General features: G+C 61.5%; 1 protein-coding gene across 1 annotated transcript in view; it reads left to right on the top strand.

Moving 5' to 3' along the window:
• Positions 1 to 61: 61 nt before the first annotated feature.
• The window catches only part of LOC104628014 (nitric oxide synthase, brain-like), a gene marked incomplete at its 3' end in the record, with an annotated part of 14,813 nt that continues 14,354 nt past the window's right edge, over positions 62 to 520 (top strand). The window contains 1 exon segment of the mRNA XM_010296441.1: positions 62 to 187. Coding sequence (XP_010294743.1) covers positions 101 to 187 — 87 coding nt within the window.

Consider the following 520-nt stretch of genomic DNA (forward strand, 5'->3'; position numbering starts at 1 on the left):
CCAGCACCCAGCCGCCCTCCAGCCCGCTGACCCCAACGGCTTTTCACCCTTCAGGTTCAGGGAAGGAGAAAACAAGCCACCGAAAGCCTTACCAGCTCAGATGGAGAACGACCGTGTCTTTGGTGACCGGTGGGGGAAGAGCGACGTGCCCGTGGTCCTGAACAACCCCTACTCCGAAGAGGAGCAGGTAAGAGCCCATGGCACAGGCTGCTTTGGGTGGGAGGGGGCTTTGAGGGTGCACGGCCCATCCTGGTGGACTCTCATGCCATGGAGAACCTGCGAGGACTACACACACTACCCTGAGGACCTCCGGATCCCAAGAGCTGGAACTTGTTTGGTCCAGGAGCCGAACTCCCCGTGGTTCGGGCAGGGTGTAGGCTTGCTGGAGAACGATGCCCTTCATCCGAGGGGCCAGAGTGGGAGGGGAGCGCAGCCCGGGACCAGGACTCCGAAACCTCCCTCGGGACCGTCGTCCCTTTCCATGGCAAAAAGCCGAGCTGCGGCGTTAAAGCCGTTTTGA

The sequence above is a fragment of the Phaethon lepturus genome, unplaced genomic scaffold (genome assembly GCF_000687285.1).
Source record: "Phaethon lepturus isolate BGI_N335 unplaced genomic scaffold, ASM68728v1 scaffold34411, whole genome shotgun sequence".
Classification (NCBI taxonomy): Eukaryota; Metazoa; Chordata; class Aves; order Phaethontiformes; family Phaethontidae; genus Phaethon; species Phaethon lepturus.